This window comes from Diadema setosum, chromosome 11 (assembly GCF_964275005.1).
Source record: "Diadema setosum chromosome 11, eeDiaSeto1, whole genome shotgun sequence".
Classification (NCBI taxonomy): Eukaryota; Metazoa; Echinodermata; class Echinoidea; order Diadematoida; family Diadematidae; genus Diadema; species Diadema setosum.
Window position 1 is genome coordinate 24626143 of NC_092695.1, and position 22276 is coordinate 24648418.

Sequence of the window (22276 nt, forward strand, 5' to 3'; positions counted from 1 at the left end):
CCACTAAAGCAGGTTTGTCTGCAGACACAACACTCTTGTCATAAAGTTCGTAACTGAATGATGTCGAAGCTGAGTAGGTTAGCTCACCAGCTTCATACCTGCAGTGAAAAATGGGCTTTGGGATGGCTAGAGCATTTGGAGAGAACCTCACTGATGCCACATGCATTGAGAAACACATATTACAGTTAAACTCGCATAAGTCGATCTTCTCGGGACTGAGCAAAACACATCGACTTAGGCGATTTTCGACTTGTATGTAAGTCGAAAAAAAATCGACTTACAGTTTCACCACACGTACATGTATAATGTACATGTATGTTGTCTATTCTGGAGCCGAGAGCTGGAGCGGTGTGTCGCAGCACGGGTCGCCCGACAGGGCCGCGGCTAACTTTGCATGGACAGTGCATTAGTATTGGCACAGGTCCGATTACTTTACACCCTTGTTAAACCTTGGGGAAGTGAATATGAACGATATTTGAGCAGTGATTGATTCCAGTTTACCATACCGTGGCTTGAAATGCGTGTAGAGGTGCAATTCTGATTTACTCGTGCCCGTAACTTTCCCCCTACTTTCCGCTTTGAAAACTTAGCAGCTTCATCCATTATAACACTCCACTGCACAGCGCTGCAAATGCCAAGCTACACTACAAGCTCAATACTGTACATGTAAATGAACGCATGTGTACTGAACGAACGCTGTACGTAGCGCGACAGCTCACAGGGCTGTACCAGCGGACCTCAAAACACGAAGAGAGTTCAACGATCCCATGATATCGCTTTGAATTTTGATTTTAGATCTTTTTTTTTTGTCAACTCAAACTCATCTGACAAACAAAATAATGATTGAGTAATAAATAATGAACAATAAATGACAGTGATTTATTCCACAATAAAATCTTATTCGACCTAGGCACAGTGAATTCAATGGTTTTTCCGTGAAAGTGTTCTTGGAATTTCATCGACTTAGGCGAGTATTCGACTTACAAAATTTGACTTGTGAGTGAATTAATACACGTAAGTCAATGGGGAAAAATCGGGACTTTTTGAAATCATCGACTTACGCGATTATTCGACATATGCGACGTCGACTTAGGCGAGTTTAACTGTACTGTCATTTTTGTGAATCAAGTATTTCCTTGTGATGAGACCTGCTCATTTTTCCTGAAAGCTTGTTCTGACATTACCCTTTGAAGTCAGTTTTGCTTTATACCAATGCCTGCATAAAATATTATGACTGGGTCTTTACTTATAATTTCTGTTTTCCAAATCAAATATTGCTTTTGAGTGCAACTGGGACTTTTCACTGTTATCACCAATTTGGCCAAGTAATTTACTTGAGGTTACTATGTCAACAATAAAAGCAGCTCCATACTGTTTACCGGTAATTGACATTCGCTAAATGGATTAGACTGACAGACAGACACACACACACATTACGGAAAAGCAAAAATTTGAGAATGAAGCTCTTTACTTCTTTTGGTCTTACAGTGTGCGTGTGTGGGGGGGGGGGGGTGTTGAGGAAAAGTAGTCTTTTGAGACTGCACTTCTAATAAAGGTATAAGAGGTCCATCAAACGATTCTCACATTAACTTGGTAATGTGAGATGTTGTGGAGGAGCATGGTTTTGTCTTTGACAGGAGGAAAAGCACTCAATAAATCCTACTGGACATTTAAAAAGGATATAAAATGGGTGATTTAGAAAGGGTATATATGGGTACATGATGGACATTGCCCACACTGGGAAAAATCATATCGTTCAATATGATGTTGTGGTAGTTGCTTGAGTGGTTAAGAAATAGCACACAAACTAATTACCGGTATGGTGGATTGAGTCTCCCTGTGGGATCTAAAACATGCATCCATTTGCCCAAATTGCAAATACAATGTACATCATTTCAGCATTATAGCAAGAGACTCTTTAAAATTAAGCTCCAAGAATTATTTCTCATTAAATTGCACATGCAATAAAATAGTAAGAAAAATAGATAAGACGTGAAAAATATTTTTTTCCTGCCTTCTAGACACACATTTCATTACTTTACACAGTGTGTCTATGTACACACAGCATCCCTATACACAGCACAAGATAAATGGATACAGAGACTGCGTATGCTCCATAACAAGCACATTACAACATATATGCACACACGTGCACATTGACATAGTGTGTATGTCACATGGGTCATTGCACATAATGCTGGAGTTGGCCCTTTAACCTCCATCATGGGCTACTACTGAGTTATGCACAAGAAATGAACAAAAATAAGATGTAGAAATGGCAAAGGTTATTTCCTACCATTACCTCTGCAGAAAGCAGTCTTTGGCAACTACACTACATGATATATCAAAAGCTGCTTCTAAATCATTTTTAACAAGAGCAGAGACGTGGATAGGATTTCCTTCTAATGTGATGCGATGAACAGCCTCAAATGTACCTGAGGGAAAATGCAAGTGATTTAAGACCTTCATGGCTCAAGTACCGGTACTTTCACTCTCATCTTCACTGGAAGCTCATCGGGAAAGTTGTGACACAACTTTTCCCATCATCTCTGTCTGCTTGTAGTTTCCGAGGTATATTTGGGAGTACAATATGTAAAGCAGGGCTGCTGACACACATTTCACAGCATGCAGTAGTTACATTTACTATTCCTGCCACGAAATGTGGTTCCTTTATAACAGTTCCAGAGCCAGGCTAGGTCACTGTGAACAGTGAGTTTGCTGTGTTGCCTGTATACCAACAGATGGCATAAATTAAAAAAAGAGCAGAAAGCGTCTCTGTTGCAGGAGCTACTGATTGTTCTGATGCACGAATGCGTTTATGATGGCTTGGATGGACACGTACGTTCCCGCACCGAATCCGACCAGGCCCAGCACGCAGATGATCACGTTCTTCACCAGCCTCCTGATGTTGGCGAACGTGTCGTAGCCCCGGTAGGCGTACGTGAGCTCCTCGATGATGGGCGGGAAGATGAGGGCCAGGTTGGAGCTGGCGGCCGCTCCCACCAGGGAGATGAAGAGGGGAAGCTGCGGGATGGCCACGGCTAGTGTCACTGGGGTGTAGAGACAGAGAGGAAGACATCATCATGAAACATCTGTAAAGACAAATTTCTTTATTTATGACCTGCAACAACAAAAGGATCCTAAAGTCCCTGATGGCTGAGCCGAGAAAATCAAGTTTAAAATCAGTTTGCAAGCTACAGTACACTTTCAAATTGGAGATAAAGAGAAATTCTATGATTACTGCAAACAGTGTGAAAAATTTCTGCACATCACATTCTAAAAATACCCCAAAAATTAATATAGAGTAGAGAAACACAACTTACCACATCCACACACACACACAAAAACTTACCACAAAAAAAAAAAGCAAACTAAAAACCTCCAACATTATTATAACAATCTTACTTAACCTTTATATATCAATCCATACATGCACCAATTTTCATGCATGCAATACCATATGCAAAATCTAAAGAGGAAACAGGCCTGGAAGGACCCACCTCTACTCGCCCCATGCCCCTCCCCCCCCCCCCCCCCCCATGAAAAAACAACAACAAACCATCAATTTTTTTTTGGGGGGGGGGGGAGGGGGTGAACAATCAATTCACCTCACAGCACAGAGTAGATGATGATACTTTTGCTACAAGACAACTCTTACTTGTGATCAGTACGAGGAAAGTCCTGAACGCATACTCCGCTAACGTGTCGTAGCGCTCTGAGTGCGTCCAGTCGTGCAGTTTGTTCCTGACCGGAGGCCACACGAAGCTGAGCGGAACGTAGAACTGGAGCCCATACGAGATGAAGATGGCCCCTACAAAGAACAGCTTCGTTGCCGTGTACAACCTACAATATGTAAAAAGATTGAGTTCAGATAAATATATCACAACAGACTGATGGACAACCGTGTGTAAAAAAAAAGAAGAGATCCTCAGGACAAAAAGGACATTAATTCTCTTTATCAACTTCATAATGCTTCATTAGAGCAGGAGGTTTTAACTGATGTTAACTGGTAGTGATTGCTTTTCATTGTGAAAATAGAACATCAATACTGCTAGGGCATTAACTCATTTGTTTCTAGTCATGCTCTTTTTCCTTTTTGCGGGCAGAAAGGTTTTGCAGGCAGAAAGGTGTTCCTGGCAGAGATTACCTTTTATTGTATAAAAGGGACATAAGTGCTCGCAGGGAGTTAACTTCCTCTTTTCTAAGAATTTTCATTTGTCCACTTTGGGGAAGGATTTAATGAGACTGCTATTTGCTACAAATTCACTTTCATTTTCATTTGTATATCACGTTTCAAGATCGGGAGTGCTCCCCACTTCCTTGATGCATAGGCACCATTGATCTCTACAAGAGGTATCTCATTGCTCTATTCATGCTGTACAAAGAAGTGAAGCCACCGTGCCACCATCTGGCCAGGCACACTTTACGGGCATTTACACACATTTGACAGAGACTGTTACCAAGATCATGTGATGCTGTGAGCTTTGTACGCAAATGGGCGACATGCGTGGTAAAATGGTGGAATGCTGGTTCCAAAACGATTGGCCAATGTTACATCCAGATACCTCCTGAGTTCAGTGATAGCACACAAACGTTACTGCGATTGATGTCTGCCAAACTATAAATCATGAAATGGACGAGAGTTCTAGTAAAGCCTCTCTGAGACTGAAAGTGGTCAATAAATACTGTCCAATGTATCATAATGTACTTTGAACCACAGACGGTGACATAACATTTGCTCCTGCAACAATTGCTCCAGTCTGATTTTCTCCAAGGACTTAGGGTTGGGGTTTGGTGGTTGTGATAGGATTTTAGGTTTAGTTTGGGGTGAGGATTAGGATTAGGGTTGGGGTTATGTTTGTCGGAAGGTTTTATGTTTGCCATAGTGTGCAGATATTTCACAGATTTTACGTTTGGCTTAGTGTGCAGATATTTCAAGGGAGCAGTTGTCTCAGGCACAAATGTCATGTAATCAAAGGAAACAGACATCACTAACCTGCTAAGTTCTGGGAAAATCTTGCTACAGTAATGATTGTCTGGTCATCACCAAATTGGCAACCCTAAATTCCACTACACAATTCATAAGAGAGAAAGTTAACCGATTAAATTCATCACATCTGCAGCAGTGATGACACTCTTTAAAGTGACTGAAATGGCAGAGTGAAATCTAGAGAGACAAGATGGTAGAAGTTTTATCACAATCTAACGTCAAATGAGAAAGTTGCAGGATATTTATGTCTCACCTGAACCATGTGTGCAAATTACAGGCAGTGGTGATGTCATAGTCTCTAAAGTGTTCCAGTAATCTACATAAGAAATCTTCGCCAAACTGCCATTTGTGCAATAAAATCAGAATGAATCAACTGTGCCTTGTGCATTATTAAACTATTGTATTGTTTGAACAGCCCAGTACTAATGGCTTATAAGGGGGTAAGGTTGTGGTGGCAAAACTATGGACCAAAAACACTATTTTTTTTTTAGAATACCCTCATGTTTATATAAACCAAAGGTAGAGGTTTTGTGGGGTGATGGCATAATTGCATGCTGTAATTTTCATGCTTAAAAGGTAAAACATAGTTTTCAGAAGTGATTAAAATTCATCTTCCACCATTTGAAATTTGCTTGCAATACCTCAAAAAGAGTCTATCAAGAAATTTGTCCAGCTAACACGGTTCGCCAGGATGGTGGGTTGTTGTGAGTTCGAAAGTGTAAAAATGATTTAGATCATAGTGCACAACTTTTATGCCTTATGAACCCTCCCCGTTAAGCTGTGGGTGGGTGGAGCATTAAAGAATGATCAACTGATCGAGGACCTCATCATCTCAGCTAAATTGCACATGTGATTGCAACCAAATTGCAGGAAAAATATGAAACTTTAAAATTTCATACTTTTTTTACTTCCTGTCTAATTTTGATGAAACTTCCATGTTACCATTCTCTTTATTTGATTTATCTTTATTCAACTTGAACCTGGGTGGGCAAATGCACTCTCAAAGCAACGATGCTACAACTGACCCTGTGGTTGGAAGGTAGACGGTGACAGTGTCTTTCAGGGTGTTGCCAAAGCACAGGTATCCCAGGGTGCCGGTGGTGAGATAGAGGAAGGCTACCACCGACATACCGATGATGAGAACCTTGGGGAAGTCCTCCGGGTGCTGGGTCTTGTTCTCCAGGGGAAGTACCTTGGAGGAGAGAAAAAAAAATATAATCATCTTTTTCTTCTTCCCCATCCATCATCTCATAGTTTGAATGAAGTCAAGAGGCAATAGCTGTGGTCAGACTGGCAAAAGATCCAGAAGTTTAAGATCGCGATCTTTAAGATCTCGAAATTTTGCCAGTGTGACCGCAAGCTTCTTGCGAAACTTCCCACTACAACTAGGGACATTTCCCCACCCCGCCAAACTTCTTGATCTTTTGCCAGTGTGACGCTAGAAACCGAAACTTCGCGATCTTAAACTTTATCTTTTGCCAGTCTGACCACACCTAATATTTATTTTTCTGAAATCTTGAAATGGCAGACATTACTGTCATGTTTTGAAGCACTGGAGTTTACTATAAATCACAAATCCCTTAAGTTTGCTATGTCCTATTCTGCAGACTTGTAGAAGACCTACAGATACAAGATGCTGAATGCTACAACTTTGCAACAACAAAGAGGAGTCATGACCACTCTCTACAATTTGAAGTTTGCAATCATGTAGCATTGTAAATTTATCAATGCATGAAAATGTTCACAGTAAACCTTCTGTACCACACTGATGACCTTTGAACTTTGTCAGAGTTCTAGATTAAGAAATTTGACAGCATGATAGTGTGATGGAAATACCAGCTTTTTGCCAGCTTCCGTGGTAACATCCTGTTGGACACACTTAGAAAAGAAACATTTCCTGCACATGAACGTCATATGGTCATAACATATGCCAGGTTCTATCACAACTGCTCAAAAATTTTGACAGTATATCGTCCCACAAGAAATAATCTTTTAATTTTACAAATTTGGTTCCCACTGTAAAGTTTTATGTAACAAACACAAAAAAGTTGTGTTGCAAACTTGACTTTGTCATCACACTACCAAAAACTATGATTTCAAGTACTATGTACGTCAAAGACTGTGGATATGGTTAATTCCACAGGGTTTTGCAAAGGACTGACTGACCAATGAACCAATCAATATACAAACAGATCACATGCTGACTCCTACATGCTCTCTTTAATCCTTGTTTGGCAGGGGTGCAATACTCTACAATGGTAATCTTATGATGATTGAATTAAAATACTGGATATTACATCTTGACCTACTATTTGATTCCTGTGAATAAACACAGCACCAACAATTGAGAGAGGAGATCTAGTTTTTACACCACTTCAGACAGATTTTTCCATCCATGGCTTTCTCTCTTATTGATGGCATCATCAAAATATGTACAGATACAATAAGAGGACTATTTTTTCCCCTTCTTCTATCCCAAAACAAAATTGAACCAACATAAAAGAAAAAGGCATGTATGACTTCAACGACTATCATTGCCCCCTGCCCCTCCTCCACCCCCCCCCCCCACCCCACCAACCCCAACCCCCTCAAAAAATATGGCTTTTCATGATTCACCACCAATTTTCACACTTTTTCACACTGGCTTGTAAAATTCCTGCATAGATACTCACCACACCAATGCCCTCAAAGGAATACATGGCAGTCCCAAAAAAGAAGGCGATACCTTTGAAGTTTCCAACCATCGTCAGTTCATGGAGGGGTGTTCCCTCGCCTATATGTGCCAGCAAGTACTATAGTGGGGACAAACAAATGAACAAACAAATAAACAAACAAAAGAATCACTGCCATGTTAATTAAGATATTACAGACACCATACAATATTACGGGGGCACAATTCTACAACAGATAAATTATCTGACTGAGTTGTATAACGATGTTCAAATTGGTGGAGATGGTACTCAAGTGTACCACATTGTTAAAGGTGAAACATAGTTTCCATATGCTTGTGCATAAACTGTTGATGTGTGAAATAAATGCTGTGATAACATGATTTCAGTTGGATAACGACAAAAATGCAAAATATTAGCCAAAAAGGTATGCCGTCAGTATTGCAATCTCAGAACAAATCCCATGTGGTTTCTATGCTGTGTACATGTTTTATAATCAATTATCAATATTCAACAAATTAGGCCATAGCAGTATCCATCCATCATTTGTGCGGGGTCTAGGGCAATTACCCTCTGGGCAATTACCCCGGACCCTTCCCCTGACCCTAACCCTAATCCTAATCCTAAACCTAATCCTAACCATAACCCAAACTCTAACCCTAAACCTAACCCTAAACCTAATCTTTACTCTAACCTTATCACTAACCAGTATTTAGCTGGGGGGTAATTGCCCTGATATGTCTGTGCCAGAGTGAATCACCTGCTGCAGCTTGTCAGGAAATATGATTGCTAGGGCATGATTGATGATCACATAAGGTTCTACCTACCCACTACTGAACAGGGAGGGCTCTTCACGAATAAAAGTCAAGTACTCCGATCTTAAAGGACAAGTTCACCTTCATAAACATAAGGATTGAGAGAATGCAGCAATATTAGTAGAACACATCTGTGAAAGTTTGAGGAAAATTGGACAATCGATGCAAAAGTTATGAATTTTTACAATTTTTGTGCTGGAACCGCTGGATGAGGAGACTACTACAGCTTGTGAGTCATATGCGTACAACAGTATAAAGAAAATATATAGAAAATTCAACATATTTTCACTTTTTTCGCATAATAAAAGGGCACTTGACTTGCCTCTTTCTAAAGGCAGGGGGAATAATACTACCCCTAACATATGTCGGTAACGAGTCAAGGAAATGTGTACTTTTTTCAAAAAATGCAATTTTGTGAAATTCTCTTTTTATTTTCCTTATATTGTTGTACGCATGTGACATCTAAGTTATTCATACACTGCAGTAGTCTTCTCATCCAGCGGTTACTGCACAAAAACTTCAAAAATTCATAACTTTTGAACGGATTGATCGATTTTCCTCAAACTTTCACAGATGTGTTCTACTAATATTGCTACATTCTCTCAATCCTTATGTTTATGAAGGTGAACTTGTCCTTTAAGTATTTCACACTTTTGATCTCAAAATACTCCAAAACAACTCATTATCCTAGCCAATTGCTTCAGCCACACATGTTTCTTGGTGACCCTTTGGAGATACTGCACACAAATTCCAAATGGTGGAAGATGAATTTCCAGCCCTTCTGAGAGATATCTTTTACCTCTAAACTCTGTTTTGATACATTATTTGTTTTGGATTCTTGAAAATAAAAAGTTTTTACTATAATACACACCAGCAGTGGATTCGGGGTAGAACCCCTCCCGCCAAAAAAAAAATAAAAACAAACAAACAAACAAACAATATGCTCAACAAAGGTTACAGACACTTAAAAAAATAACAACAACATATTACAGCAGACCATACATGGTTTGGCATTATGTGGGGCTCAACACTAACTTTTTTCCTCTGGTGACCCAAATGATATGAACCATATAGATCCATTTCTAATCCTTGTTGTCTGATTGGGCTACCAAAAGATAGCCTTTTGAGAAAGTTGGTGGCCCAAAATAAATTCTTTAGTTGCCCCGCGCCACAGGGCCACTGCTAATGTTGACCCTGCTTTATTATATTCATTCCCAAGAAAACAAAACGGCATCCAGTACCTCAAAGAGAATGGCAAGACCGACAACAGACAAGACGTTGGCAATGGCAGAGAGTGGCGCAAAGTCATCGAGGTTTCTGATGTAGACTAGCAGGATGATTATGGGGGCAATCATGAGGACAAAGATCCTCTCATCAAAGACTGCATCTTTATAGTACTGTGAGTATATCTGTGGGAAAGAAAACAACAAGAGACATATAAAGAGAGATAGAGAGGCAGGCAGATAAATACAATATATATATAGACAGATAGAAAGAAAGATAGATAGACAGATGGATGGATAGATAGCTCTGGATAGACAGATAGTTGACAGATGGATAGATGGATGGACAGATAGATCTAGATAAATAGATAGATAGATAAATAGATAGATAGATAGATAGACAGATAGACAGATAGATACATAGATAGATAGATAGATAGAAAGATAGATAAACAGATAGATGGATGGATAGATATATGTAGATAGATAGACAGATAGGTAGACAGATACACCTACTGTAAAACATGATATATTCGCGGCAAGATATTTGTGCAAATTGTAGCCGATGGTCTTTTCCATGGCATTAAATTTTCATAAATTGCCCCTGGCTTGCAATGCATATAGTGCTGCAAGAACTCTTGTGTGCATTTTCATTTTGTGAATCTTGGCTCTGGTAAAATTTGCGAAATTAAAATGCATGCCAATATACCTTGTTTTACAATAGATGGATTGACAGATTGATTAATAGATATATAGATTTATTGATAGATAGATAGATAGATAGATAGACAGATAGATAGATAGATAGACAGCTCAGTAGATGTATTGATGTACAGGAAATATAAATAGAGGTAAACAAATATCAGCAGATAGACATGAGAAATACATGGACAGAGAGAGAGACAGACAGACAGACAGAGACAGACAGACAGACAGTCATACAAAGACAGAGGGAGAGAGAGATGAAGAGAAAAAGCCACGAGCACGACATATCATGAGATAGCAGTAAACATAACCATTCACACAAAAATTGAAAACATGAAGTCTCATTTGAAGATATATTACAATAAAAACAGTTATTTGAGTTGATGCCCCTAAACTTTTTTAATCACCAAAGTGCAGTCTGGATATACTGTATAAGCAACTTTATGTCACTACTCTGCATATATCACATTTAGACACATGTGAGCATATCAACATCTTCCTACAAGCCATCATGATATTCACAATCACTTCTGCATTTGAATGGCATGGGAAAAATAGAAATGAAGCAAATCTATCACTTAAGCCAAACAGCATAGCATGCGAAAGTTTCAAGAATGGACACTCAGGTAACCTTCATTTTGCTTTCAAAAGTAGATTCTTTTGTTATGTGTCAAGATTAAAGGTTGCAATCAGGCAAAGACTTTGTCTTTGCGTTATGATAACTACACCACTTATAAACATATTGCACACCTTTTATTTTCATCTAAAAATTCCTACCAACTCCAAAAAGGACAATATTTGTGAAGACAAATTTTGTACTAGGTTAATGTTCCATAATGACTTATCCCTTGATGCTATCATGCAACATACTAGTAGATTGATATCTCACTGGCCCTTGCATGAACCCAGATGCACCTACGCATACGATGAAATGCCTGTTAAACAGCTAGTTAATATCTGTTGTATGTTCATGTCTGAGCAGTGGCCGATGCTTTGGGGTACAACCCACAAACATCATGCTGCTCAAAATTCCCTGTGCCACTATAAGTATGTGATTTGGAAGTAGTTATACTCATTCAAATAATCTTTCTACGAGTGATTTTTTTTTTTCACAACTCCATCATCTAGAAACAAAGTACTGAGGTCCAAGAAAATGCAAAAACAGACAAAAGTCGCTCACAAAATTTATACACTCTGTCAATTCAGCAAACTGCAACAATCATTTATTGTTTTTCTCTTCACAGAAATCACAGCCAGGCTAAAGATATGTTACTAGCATGTGTTCTGAAAGCAAAGCCAGAATAATGCAAGCCTTCCTTAGACCGCAGGTCCCCTTTATCTGTGAGAAACGTAGCACTCCTTCAGTGAGCTTGAAACCACCTTTCTGAGCTTTAGCACAGAGCACAACATGCATGGATTCTATGTCAACTCTCAATATCAAATCTAAACCACGCTTATTCCGGTAATTAATGATTGTCAGCTCACATCTCTAATGTTGTCGGCAATGAAGAGGAAGTACACACAGCAGAATCCAAACTGAGTAATTACGAGGAAGATGTTGACCACTATCCTGAAAATTAGAATGCAATGAAATTGTGAAAGTGACATAATGGTTAAAATGTGTGCAATAAAGACTATAAAGCAGTTTGACTGCAGCTTGCAGTAGACTGACATGTATGTTCTGTCATTACTACGTTCTGTCACATAGCCTTCAATATGCACTTTGATGAAATCCAGTCATCTTTACTAATGACCTTAAAGGGAACATATAGTTTTGGTTGAGACCTAACTTCAGGTTTCCAATATTTTTGGTGAGTTAATGAGAAACCTCTGATGAAATATGAAAGAGCATGTAATTCCAAGAGGAATTCAATGTTTATTTGATGAAAATTGGTTTTAAAATTGCTGAGTTATCCAAAACAGAGCATTCCTAATAAAAGGTGGGACCCACAGCATTCCTAATAAAAGGTGGGACCCACCTTTTATTAGGATCGCTTTGTTTTACTTTGATTTTGGATGTCTCAGCGATGCAAAAACTGATTTTCATCTAATAAACGTTGAATTCCTCTTAAAAGGGTATGCTCTGTACTATAAGTGGTTTCTTGGTATCTCGCAAAAAGTTAAAAGTCCAATTCTCCTCTCCACTAATACTATACAATCCCTTTAAACGTTAAACCTACAACAATTTTGGAAAAAAATATATATGTGACCCGCTACAACAAAATGATCCTAAAGTCGGGCGAGGTCGATTATTTGAAAATTGCACGATATAATCCCCTAATCTTTCTGCTTTAGATTGATATATAACACATTTTATAAAAATAATCGGCTGCGGAGATATCGATGTTTAAAAGAGAGCATGTCGAGAAAAGCGCCCTAAAAGTCTTACTTTCGACGCAATCGCGATCAACGGACACGCAAGTCAGTTTTCACCTCTGGACAATAGAAGGTAAGCCCTAGCAACCCCCGAAGAGTTCATTCAAGCACATCAGCGTCGGCGGTCTCCTCGCCAACCAATCAGTGACCAGGATGTGAGAAGCGGCTGAGCATAGCGCACCCCGCCCGCACGCACCAGTCGACTGGGCAGTGTGCGAGCTTCACGCTTCGGTTAGCAGCAAGCAGCAAACTGACCAATGAGATCACTCTGGTCGTTGTTAGGGGCGGAACCTATCTGTGGCGCTCAATCCAAATTTTCGAACCAGTTTCTGCTTCGTTGAAACGCCAAAAAACATGGCTCCAAACATGGCTCCACGAAAATCGTAAGTTTTGACCAATTTTAATGCTCTGACTTCAAACTCGATTTTCACGGCTTCGACCGTGCGCGACTTTAGGACCTTTTTGTTGTAGCGGGTCACATATACATGTATATACATATATCATTTTGTCATGAAAGTTCTGTTCATCATGCCAAATAATCATCACTGGACTTCCCTAGTGGAAGTTGTGGTAATAAAATCATTTTTTTTCTAGGTCACAGGGTCCTTCCTTCACAACCTTGGACCTTCATCACTGACATTTCATGCATTTCCTTTCTATTTCTATCTTTTCCAACAAATATCATAGTGGACATTCTAAAAGGTAAAGTTACCACAGTAAGACCTCGATTATTCTGTCACATTGGGACCGGCAGGTGTCTGGATAATTGATTTGGCTGGGTAAGAGAGATATGCTCAAATACAGCACCTCCTAGCATATCGTGCTAGGGGTATACACATGTTATTACAAATTTACTAATACATGTATTATGATTGTCTACACGGCATTGTCGTGTTTCATACTTCAGAAATTGATAAAGAAATAAACAAAATACAGGTAAAATATCCCTTCATGTATTGTTTGTCTGATTGATATTGACCGACGGTGAGATCAAAATTGCCACTCGTCGAATAATGGCGCTGCATTGTACTGTAACCACTGCTGTACACTCCAGTGCCAGTGACAAGTGCGGCACCAGTCATTGACATAATCTCACCAACTGACTTACAAGTTACAGTCAGCTGCGATGATTGGAATATGTCTCATCATGTATTCACAAGAAAATAGTTGAATGTGTGAGATAGTTGAGTGAGATATGGCACTGAAAGTACATGAAAACATAAAAAAAAAAATGTCAGTCAGTCGATGTCTGGATAACAAAGAGTCCGGATAATCGATGGCCAGATAATCAAGGTCCTACTGTACTTAAAAATGACAACTACAGTCGAAAACAGAGACATTTGACCTTCACTTTCATCTCTGGCATTACATGTCACTGACTGCCTAATTTTCCATCCTTCCTCCAAATCATATGATTACTGGACATTTTCGTTGAACTTTCAGCTGAAAACTGACATTTTCATTCAAAGTACAGTGACCTTTGATCTTCCACTACTGTACTTCCAGTTTGTGTAATTATCTTTATTTCATTTTTATCCTTGAAGTTGAAGTATGACTGGACATAAATTGCTGAAATTATTGCTGCAAAACAACATCTCTTTATAGCCATAGTTGCATAATCTCTGACCTATGAGCTTGTGGGGAATTTTGTCCACAATGTCGGAAGCACACCTACACAGTTACAAAGTTATAAAGGTCCTTGATAGGGTTTGTTTTTTTTTTCTGAAATTTTGTTACCACGATCTTGAGCATATTTACAGACCAACACGTCTGACTACGATACAAATCTTGCCATGCGATGACAAAGCTCCCTCCAGGCTATTAACCCATTGAGGACGAGTCCTGAGTAACTCAGGCAAATGTCTATGGGAAATGCCTGTTGAAGCAAAATCAGTCCGTCCTCAACAGGTTAAGTCTAAACCAAAAGCTACACTCCTCAGTCTTTCCCAATATTAAGAGCATGAAACATGATACAATCCAAACAGAGTCAACAGCTCAGTTTCACAGGCTGGGTGATAATGTAAACATTGCTTTAATCACTTGTAAAAGCATAAGTGCTTTAATCCAGAATACAAACAATTTCATGAACGTCCCTTGCCAAAAAGTCAAACAACCTGTGTTGAGCATAACTCTCCTCCCTTGCTTATATTTCTGTACAGGCAATTAAATGAAGCACATCAATATCAATGTTGCTAGGTCAAATGGATAGTCCATGGGGTTGCCAAGGAAATCCTTGGTAATGAAAGTGTGCACTGGTAAGGAACTCCTAAAACACGATTAAAGTGGCCGATAATTGCAATTGGGCAGTTTATTGAATACATTTAAACACCTAGTTACCTACTAAACTAGAAATGTCGCTATGGCGACTGGTATGCCTCCGCCATAATGCATGATTCTCCTAATAGGTCTACATAGTACATGTGGACAATATGTGATTACATTTTCACAAAATTGGCAAAATATTAAAATGACAAGTTTGTCACAAATGTGTTGAATGTTCACCTTCCTTGAACTACATGTAGGTTTAATTGGATGAATAGGAGAGCATGTATTTGGGATTTAAGGACTGTAACTTGACTTTGACCCATTCAAACGTTTATGCATTGAGTAATTTTCAAGGTATGGAGAAAAAGTGGAATTTCTGTATTGAATAGTAAATTGTTACCATTTTCATCTGGCCTTTGACCCTAAAATTCATTAGATAATCACTGTCAGGCAGAACATGCATAAATATGTAGTACGTTTCAAGATAACCTGAGCCACTTCCGAGATATGGAGGAAAAACTTAGTTCAGCACTTTCCCTTGATCTTTGACCTTTTGACCTTTGAGGCAAAAACAAAAGAAAAAAAAAAAACTTTCCAGAGAATCTCTATTAGGTTATACATGCATACACCAAGTGTAAAAAAAATAATCCTGCTGGCATTGCATAAACAAGAGGGAAATAGTAACATTTTGAAGTGTTGCCCTTGACCTTTGACCCCTGACCTTTGACCCCATGAACCCTAAATTCTCTAGATAATCACTGCCAGTCAGTACATGTAAATATACTATGTTCCATGAAGATACCTTGAACAATTTCCAAGGTACAAAGAAAAAAGTGAAGTTTTAATGTTTTTTACTTGACCTTTTGACCTTTGACCTTTGACCTCATGACCCAAACTTTCACCAGAGAACCTTAATTGGGTAATACATGTATACACTAAGTTTCAAGAAAATATCTTCAGGCATTGCATAGATATGATGGAAATAGTGAAATTTTATGTATTTGACCTTGACCTTTTGACCTTTGACCTTGAGCATGTGCACCCAAAAGTTGATAGGCACAACTTCACCCCCTAATACACATACATGCCAAGTTTCATTAGGATACCTCAAAAGGTTTTGATAGTTACCCTGTCCACAAAATTCATTAAGGACGGACGGAAGGACGGACAGACGGACGGACGGACAACCCGAAAACATAATGCCTCCGGCACCACTTCGTGGCGGAGGCATAAAAACAAACATGGAATCAGTAGAATAGGAGAAATAGTTTGCACTTGGTCAAACATAGATCGGTCACATCACAGGATTAATTAGTATTTTGATATTTTCACCCACAAAAAAAAATTTTGGCATGCTTTTTGTATTTTTGGTGCCATGTTGTATATGCCATCATACATACTGCACCCATATGCCCACTCGGTCACATCACAGAATTAAGTAGTGTTTTGATATTTTCACAAAAAGTGATTTCAGCACGCTTTTTGTTTTGTTTTGTTTTGTTTTTTGCCATGCTGTTGAATTATGCCATCATACGTACTGCACCCACCTGCCCACTCTGGCCCTGTCTCGTATTGACCGAGGAAGTCGGCTTTGTTTGATGGCTGCCTCCGCAACTTCACCATAGTCCAGAGACACTTGTCCCGTTCTGGTGAGGGGGAAATAAAACCAAAAACTCCATAAGTTTTATCAATGTTAATACACAGTAATCATATAATTCATTAATGTTAATACACACTACAAAATCCGCAAAGTACGGAGATACAGTACTGGCATTGCAATATCTCTCTCCAAACTTGGCGGACTGTGAATTAAACAATCATGACAATCTCACATGAAGGTCTCTCTTATCTACCATAGGTGAGTAAGATTACATGATCTGAACCAAGCGGTAGTTTGTCTCAGGATATCCATGCCGGCTGGTGAAGCAAGCATGCCGGAGAAATACACCAATCAAAACAATAAGAAAAAAAAGAATGACATACGACACAAAAAGCACAGTAGGGCCAAAGGATGGATCACTCGAGGGATCCTCCAAGCACTTTAGGTACAGCAGTACAATAAATTTCACTGGCACTTGGTGAGCCATAAATAGGCCTTGTCTACAAGTTTCCTACACATTATATTTTTAACAGTAATAACAATGATTATTGACATCTCATGAAAACCCCTTTGTTAGAATCCTAAGTAAAACTCTGTATGGATGTAAACAACAAATTGAAAAACAGTCAGTAACCCAGTAAGACATGACTTTCAGTGCAGCAGCAGTAAGTAGATTGCATCTGTTATTGTAAATGTGGAACACTTTGTAGTAGTGTTGAACTTTTCAAAATATTCTACTACTCCACTGTTTTAAAATGAAAACTGTAAAACTGAAACAAGCAGGGTTTTCTTTTTCATCTACTTTCATCTACAAGATTACAAATGAGGGAAGTTCATTGATAATGGATCTATACCAAATGGTTTTGGAGTTTTGCAAGATTCAACAAGCTGCCTTCCCCCTTGCTGTACCTTAATACCTAAAAGTCCACAGGCAAGAGTTAGCACAGTCCCTTTCTGCCTTCTTCTCCTGAATGAGGCACCTCGGCAAATTTGGAGAAGTGTCCTTCTTGCTCTTCTCATCTCAGAGAAAACGCTTCAGGAAGTTAGAGCTTGTCGCCTTGGCGGCAAGGCAAGTTTTCGGAAGATGCCTCAGCACCCTCTCATCCTAATCAAGGTGCCTTGGTGAGTTTCAACAAGTTGTCCTCTTTAAAGACCTGTAATAGCATGCGCAGACCATGCAGTGGGAAGATGGCCTGACTCAGATACATTCAAAAATCCCTGTAACAAAATGTGTACAGCTTTTTGAAGACTACTGTTCTCTATTAAGTAAGTACAGTCACAGCCATAGCATCTTGACTGGAACTGAATATCACCACTGAGCGTACGCTTTGGTGCACATATTCGCTGATGGGCAATTCTATAGATCGATTTGACCTAGCCAACTTTGTCTCACTATGCTACAGATCAAGTCTTTACAGATTCCAAAACTTGTCCCACCCTCTCAGTTGCTCTCAGCCAAAGGAGAGCTACTATGAATATCACCACTACAAATATCACCACTGAGCGTATGCTTTGGTGCACATATTCGCTGACGAGCAAATTCTACTGAGCAAGCTTATGCTAGTCATGGTTTTCGAATGTTCCCCAGTGGACAGCATATAGAGATCGATTTGACCAAGCCAACTTCGTCTCACTATCTGCTATCATATCTTTACAGATTCCAAAACTTGTCCCATCCCCTTGGTTGCTCTCAGCCAAAGGAGGTGCCGATAACCCCCCGTCGCTCGAGCTCCAAGGTCCACCTACCTGCTGCAGATGAAATGGCAGGATCTGACGAGAACCAACATGCAGTGCACAGAGATAATGGCAATAAGGAAGAGCAGGATGGGGCCAAGCTATTTGGATATAATACAGAGAGAGAGAGATGCAAAAGATTATTCACAAGTTTGTTGGTTTGTTGGTTTGTTTGTCCATTTGTTTCTGCAACACACACAAGTGCAACGTAAAACACAACATTCCTTCAACAATGGCTTGTTTTTTGTTTTTGTTTTGTATGTATACTTATATAATTACATACATACACTTGTACCAACAGTCTAACCTGTCATAGCAGTCATATGTACCTCTTCATAAGTAGCTCTTTAAAGGCCAACCAAACTGCTTACCATGTTTGTTTGTTTGTTTGCAGTTAGTTTCATTTTGGGCTATCACCATTAGAGACATGTCCCAGTGTTAGGCAGACATTGAATTATGGGACACACATATAATATCTATTACAGACATGCACATTTTCTGATAACTTTAAAGTCAGGTACCAACCTGTTCACATATGTCACCGGTCTACAAAGGCTATCTTTTTTGTTTGTCTTAAATGGTTGCTATATACAGGTTTAACAATATACACAGCTACATAGAGAGACAAATGGACAGAATCATAGATGGATTGATATGATAGGTAGATAGATAGATGGACAGACAAATAGAAAGCTAGCTGGATGGATAGATAGGATGGATAGATATATGGCTAAAGAGACACCATGGCATCTGTCTAGCCATAGATAGATGGATAGCTATAGAAACAGATCTCAGGATAGATAGTTGGTTAGATAGACATCTGTCTGTTTACCCATAGATAGATGGATAGACAGATGGATAGATGGATGGATAAATGGATAAGTGGATAATATGGGTGGACGGACAGGCAGTGATGTTCACAAGTCATTGAGCTTAAATGGAAGGTATAGTATTGGTGGAGATGAGGATTGGGTTTAAACTTTTGCAAGATACCAAGAAACCACTCATGAAATAGTACATAGCATACCATTCTAAGAGGAATTCAAAGTTAATTTGATGAAAATCGGTTTTGGAATGGCTGAAACATCCAAAAACAAAGTAACTCAAAGTGATCATAATAAAAGGTGGGTCCCACCTTTTATCAGGATTGCCTTATTTTGGATATGTCAGCCATTTCAAAACCAATTTTCATCAAATAAACATTGAATTCCTCTAGGAATTGCATGCACTTTCATATTTCATAAGAGGTTTCTCATTACGTATCTCACCAAAAAATGTTACAAACCTGAAGTTTGGTCTCAACCAAAACTACGCAACCCATTTAACTCATAAAACATCAAACCCATCTCTATTTTTATCTCCACGTTCACTCACCACGATACCACATTCCTTGATGGCCATAGGCAGACTGAGGATTCCAGTGCCTAAACTGCCCTTTATAATGTGCATCAGGGTCTCAGCATTTCTGGCGGAGAAAGGTTAACTGATTAAGACAATGGAATGAAAACTAGAAAAGAATGTAACTCTTTTCCCAATCTATATGCTGGTAGGCTAGTAAAACATTGATAGTCTTGAGTTGCTTGAAATGAAATGCCACTTCATGAATTTAAGGTGATTCTGATGTTAAGTATAATATAGACCAGTATCTCAGAGTGAGAGAATTACATAAGATATTAATTTGTTTCAATTACTACATTAATCAAAGTCAACTAAAAATGGTAGAACCATATTTTACTTAGGAAGAGCACAGGAAAGCAGAACAGTAAAGTTTCATTAAAATAAAACCTAATACTGGAAATTTGTGGCATTGTGAAGACAGGTTTTTGTGCAAAAAGAGAACAAATAATATCAGTCAAAATGATTGATAAAAACTATACTAGGCCATGATGTCATTCTTCCATATTTCTTCCACTGGTGTCTGCAACAACAAAACAAGCATAACTACTACCCTTGATACAGCAAACACTATAATTCTTTTTGTCAATGATTCAGCAGTGATGATTTCCACCTCATCCCCATGGAAAGTCAACACTTTCAATTGGTCGACAAAACTCTCTATGACTAAGACCCCGTTTACAGTGCGGGGCTGGGCCGAGCCGCGGCCGAGCCCAGCCTCAATTGCGAGGCCGGGCCCCGCAATTTTGTCTGTTTACACTGCCGGGCTCGGCCGCGCTTTTGATTCAAACCTTTCAATATTTTGTCTTAGTGGCGCTCTGCTTGTAAACAAATGCAATTTGGTATTGTCTGGTTTTCAGACCCTTTGCCAAATGAATTCTGTGGCGACGAAGTCGCCGTTCGGGCAAAGACCTTTGCCGAAGGAAAGAATCCTTTGCAGGACAAAACCACCTTAAACTATACTAGTTTTCGACGTTGAGGGGGTTAATATCCTGAATAGCGAAAGATACATGCAGAGGGTTTGGAAGCCAGACTGAAATTGGCCTCGCAATTGGCCGCGCATTTGGCCCAGTTTGCGTTTACACCAAGAAAAGGCCGGGCTCGGCCGCGGGGGAGGCCAAATGCGAGGCCAATTTTGGCCTCGCATTTGGCCTTTTGCGCGTTTACACTGAAGCGAGGCTGGGCACGGCCGCGGCCGAGCCTCGCACTGTAAACGGGGTCATAATGATAAGAGGGTTTGCTGTTTTGCCTTGTCATGTCAATAATGAAAACTTGGTGAAGAATTAGTGTGAAACTGAAAGGAAGTCTAGTAAGGCTTTGACACCATCACCTTATTTCATTTTCCTTTGCGATACTAGTAGTGAACACTTGATGAGTATTTTGCAAAAACATGTGAAACCTGTACTTTTCTCTGACTTTGTTTTTATTAGTCATAATCATCAGCCTACTTGATCGCGGGCTCGATTTTCACTTTCACAACAATTTAACACAGCTGATTGACACCATAATCAGTTTCCATTATCACAAGTGCTTTTATAAGTTTGCTATTACTTTCTTCCTCATAATTACACACCAAATCATCTCACCCTTGCACGAAAAGGAAATCACAAAGCAAGATTTTCAATATACACTGTAGATGCTTTCATACCGAACAGTTCTGAGTCTATTGTTTTATTTTTGTTTTTAAAGAAAGTGCTTTATACTGGTGCTGAAAATATATTTGAAATTCCTTATAATTACCTATATACAGTACAAACCATATTTAACTTATTCAAATCTAATGCATACCTTTATGGCAAAATTTTGTTTGCAATAAGGGCTTACCTAAATTAGTGAGAAAAAAAATGAATGTATGTAAGTGGATTCCCCTAGCGGTGTGTGAATATCAATATTTGAGAATTACATGTATTCATGAGATCTTTTCACACACGAAGCTGGGATTCCCCCCCCCCCCCCTCCCCATCCCCCCACTTTTCTGGTCTACTAGTACACCTACGTGGTGGAATGTGAGGTGAGGAGGCGGGACTCTGTGGAGAGCGTGAGGTTGCCATTATCGCGGTCCTCGCGACGGGACCCCCCGCGGCCTTCGGGCACGAAGTTTACGCTGAGACTCCGTTCTTGTGACAGAATCGGCTGCCGTTCCTCTGCAGTGGACATGATGAAAGCTTGTGAAACTCTGCAAAAACAGAAACGAAGTGGCAAAGCGGAGAATTGATGTAAATAAACTCTAAATACCACTCATTGGCATTCTTGGAATTTAGAAACATTGACAAATTCCCCTTCTCATTCCGTACATTTCTGTGGAGAGAATTCAAAGTTAAATTGTGGGTTTATGTCATCACCTCCAGATTGTAAATTCTCTGAAGAGAAAGAAATCTATTACATGTTTATCAAGTTTACTCCAGATAATACTCTATAATACAGCACATTTTTTTTTAACAGTAAAATCTCATAAAAATTTGGTTGAGGAACTTCAAGGTTGAAAATTTTTTAAAGAATCAGAA

The 22276-nt window shown here is 39.3% G+C and overlaps 1 protein-coding gene across 1 annotated transcript; it reads right to left on the reverse strand.

The window, feature by feature from the left end:
* Positions 1–2074: 2074 nt before the first annotated feature.
* LOC140234927 (neutral amino acid uniporter 4-like) lies at positions 2075–21929 on the reverse strand. Its single transcript, XM_072314966.1, has 10 exons — positions 21769–21929; positions 19752–19842; positions 18390–18478; positions 16591–16689; positions 11888–11972; positions 9716–9883; positions 7663–7782; positions 6016–6182; positions 3659–3843; positions 2075–3050 (listed from the first exon to the last, which is right to left on the reverse strand). The coding sequence occupies exons 1-10, from the start codon at positions 21927–21929 to the stop codon at positions 2788–2790; spliced, it is 1428 nt and encodes a 475-aa protein (XP_072171067.1). The 3' UTR covers positions 2075–2787.
* Positions 21930–22276: the final 347 nt, after the last annotated feature.

Coding starts and splice junctions, on each gene's coding strand:
- LOC140234927 (XM_072314966.1), bottom strand. CDS start 21,929: ATGTCCACTGCAGAGGAACGGCAGCCGATTCTGTCACAAGAACGGAGT. Junction 9,884..11,887: donor TTGCCGACAACATTAGAGAT/GTGAGCTGACAA, acceptor TCTTTCCCACAG/ATATACTCACAGTACTATAA. Junction 7,783..9,715: donor GTCTTGCCATTCTCTTTGAG/GTACTGGATGCC, acceptor TCCCCACTATAG/TACTTGCTGGCACATATAGG.